Source organism: Tupaia chinensis, unplaced genomic scaffold (genome assembly GCF_000334495.1).
Source record: "Tupaia chinensis unplaced genomic scaffold, TupChi_1.0 Scaffold000159_1, whole genome shotgun sequence".
NCBI lineage: Eukaryota > Metazoa > Chordata > Mammalia > Scandentia > Tupaiidae > Tupaia > Tupaia belangeri.
In genome coordinates, this window is record NW_006159630.1 from 2,163,618 (window position 1) to 2,166,271 (window position 2,654).

Genomic DNA, 2,654 nt, shown 5'->3' on the forward strand with positions numbered 1-2,654 from the left:
GGTGGAGGGTCCCCGCAGGAACCATGGTCAGCAGCAGCTGGCATGACCTCCCCACGCTCACACTGGCCATTTCTGCATGTGGACAAGACCTTCTGCCCACCCTGGTGCTCAGAGGAGGGCCACCAGCCAGTGACAGGAAGGCCAGCATGGCAGGTGACACAGCATGGCAGCCCTGACCCAGCCCAGCACCCCACGCCCATGTCCGCCACTCCTGCCACCTGTGCCCCTGAAAACGCTACCTGGCGATTCCTGCTCAGGCGTGTCCCCTGGCTCGAACAGCTGGCTGATGGAGATACTCTGTAGTCTGGTCACATCCGAAACCATGAGAGTAGATCTCTGGAGGTCGTCGATGTGCACAGACCGCCAGAGCCCTGTGCGACACAACACGGGGCGTTCCATGGCCATCCCGCCTCCCTGCCTGCCCGCACAGCGCACGGGGCGTTCCACGGCCATCCCGCCTCCCTGCCTGCCCGCACAGCCGATCGCAGCGGCGCTGGCCGGGGTGAGCTCATGCATGTGGCACCGAGGCCACCGCCCCCCACGTCGGCCCAGCCACGGCCAGGTATGCAGACCTGCAGCATCGCCGAGAGAGGCTCGGCGGGCGAGGCCATGACCCTTCCCCCCGAGTTCTACACAGGAGTCTTCCAAAGCCCCCAGAAACTCATCCTTTGAAAGACACCACACTGATTCAAAATCGGTCTGCTACACGGGGACTCATGCTTGAGCCCCATTTTCCCAAGAAAAGGGAACGTGCCTTCTTATCTGGTTATGATCATTAGCAGAGGGGTGTGAGATGCTGGCGAGGTCTGAGCTGTGCCGTTATTGGGGTAAACGGGCTTTTCCTATCTCCTCAATGCCAGTTTTACTATGTGATAAGTAGTTAGTGATCATTCCTCACGAAAAGAGATTTGGAGACAGCATCCTCCCCGCCTCCCCACGCCAGGCACAGTGTCAGGACACACCCTCTCTGTGTCCTCCAGGAGTAAGAGGCGAGGCCAGAGAGAGAGCTGATGTGTCACAGAACCAAGGCCCGCACTCGGCCTGCTTTATCGTAGCCAGCGGTAAGAAAGCTCAGTGTAAACGGGAAGAATGCTGTCGGGATGGACGTGGATGTCCTCACTTCAGACGTGCACAACACAGGACCCCGTGAGAAACAGCTCAGACGCCATCTGGGTAAAGTCACTGGCATGCCAGCCCTACCTCCACGGAAGCCCACAAAGGACGTGTCACTTCCCATCCGAGACAGTTTGGTGATGAAATAGACGAAGATACGTCCACTATCTCCTTGTATGTTGTTGATTTCATTGATAGCAGAATACCTATTTTAAAAACAAACATTGGGGGCCGGCAGGTGGTGTAGTAGTTAAGGCAGCTGGACTTCCACATGGCCGACCACAGTTCAAGTCCTGGACCTGGAAGCTTGCTTTCTCACTTTCCTTCTCTGTCTCTCTCTCCGGCTAACTTCAACATAATAATGATAATAAAAATAAAAATAATAATTACAATGTATAAAATTAAATAATTCTTTAAAAAACAAAGCATCAAAGCAGGCAGGTAAGCGAGAGCCAGGCTGTGCGCTGGCTCGTGGCGTCCTCCAGGCCGTCACACCCAACCCCGTGGTCTCCCGTTTTCATCAGTGTTAAGGCAGTTTCACACCCCACAGGCTCCCTGTGTGCAGGCCTGCCCAGGCCCGGGTGAGGCAGGTGCGCTGGCCCAGCCCTGCACGCAGCTGTGCGCAGCACGGCCTTGGAGGTCTCAGGCAGAGCGAGCGCTGCTGGCACCTCAGCCCAGGAGAGACGTGGCTCCCGGTGCTTAGAAAGGTCTGGAAACACCCACTCCACTACTGTTCAGTGATCAGGGATCACGGCCAATTCTTTGATGTCAGATTTCCCCACAAACACCACACACCTGCCCAAGAGATGTGACAGAAATATTTGTGTGCGGTCACTGCCGAGCACTCAGGACGGGCATTTACCCACGCTGCCGCAAACGCGCCTCTGCGATGTTTTCTGGTGTTCGTCCCACGCCCTGCCACTCCCCTGTGCACAGTCGCTGGCGCAGACCGAGGCTGGTCTTTCCCTGTACCCCCCAGACACTCCTGAACAAACGTGTTCTGTGTAATTTCCAATAAAGACTGAGCACGCACCTGGCCGAGGCACTGAGCTGAGCGCTGCGGACCCCGTCCTCGAAGTCCAGCTGGATGATGAGGACCGTGGTGCCAGCGGTGTGAGTCAGGCATTTTCTGAAAGAAAACACCATCCCGCTGAGTGCTGTCCTCGGACACGCTCACACTCCCACAGAGAAACGCACGGGGGTGAGGCCTCCTGTCGGGTGAGGCGAGCCACGGAGAAGAAACAGGAAACCAGAAAATGCTTCCTGGTGACACGAGGGCGGTTTCGGGGAAGCGAGTCAGGACAGGCGGTTTGTGCAGGACAGACACACAGACAGCCTCAGAGACGCACGAGGGTCCTGCTCAGGGCCAGGTGTCATGAGAGCAAGGGAGCCGGCGCTGGCCACTGGCGCCATGGAAACGCAACGCCACCTCCTCAGGGCCGGGACGGGGTCCTCACCGGACTTCTTTGAGGAAGGACTGCTCGGTTTCGAACTGCTGCAGCGACAGCACCTTGATGCTGAGGGCCCCGCCGCCCCCCAGA

At 57.7% G+C, this 2,654-nt stretch overlaps 1 protein-coding gene across 1 annotated transcript in view; it reads right to left on the reverse strand.

The window, feature by feature from the left end:
• The window catches only part of RNF213 (ring finger protein 213), a 98,788-nt gene that overhangs the window by 50,703 nt on the left and 45,431 nt on the right, over nt 1-2,654 (reverse strand). The window contains 3 exon segments of the mRNA XM_027770744.1: nt 240-371; nt 1,201-1,319; nt 2,147-2,242. Coding sequence (XP_027626545.1) covers nt 240-371; nt 1,201-1,319; nt 2,147-2,242 — 347 coding nt within the window.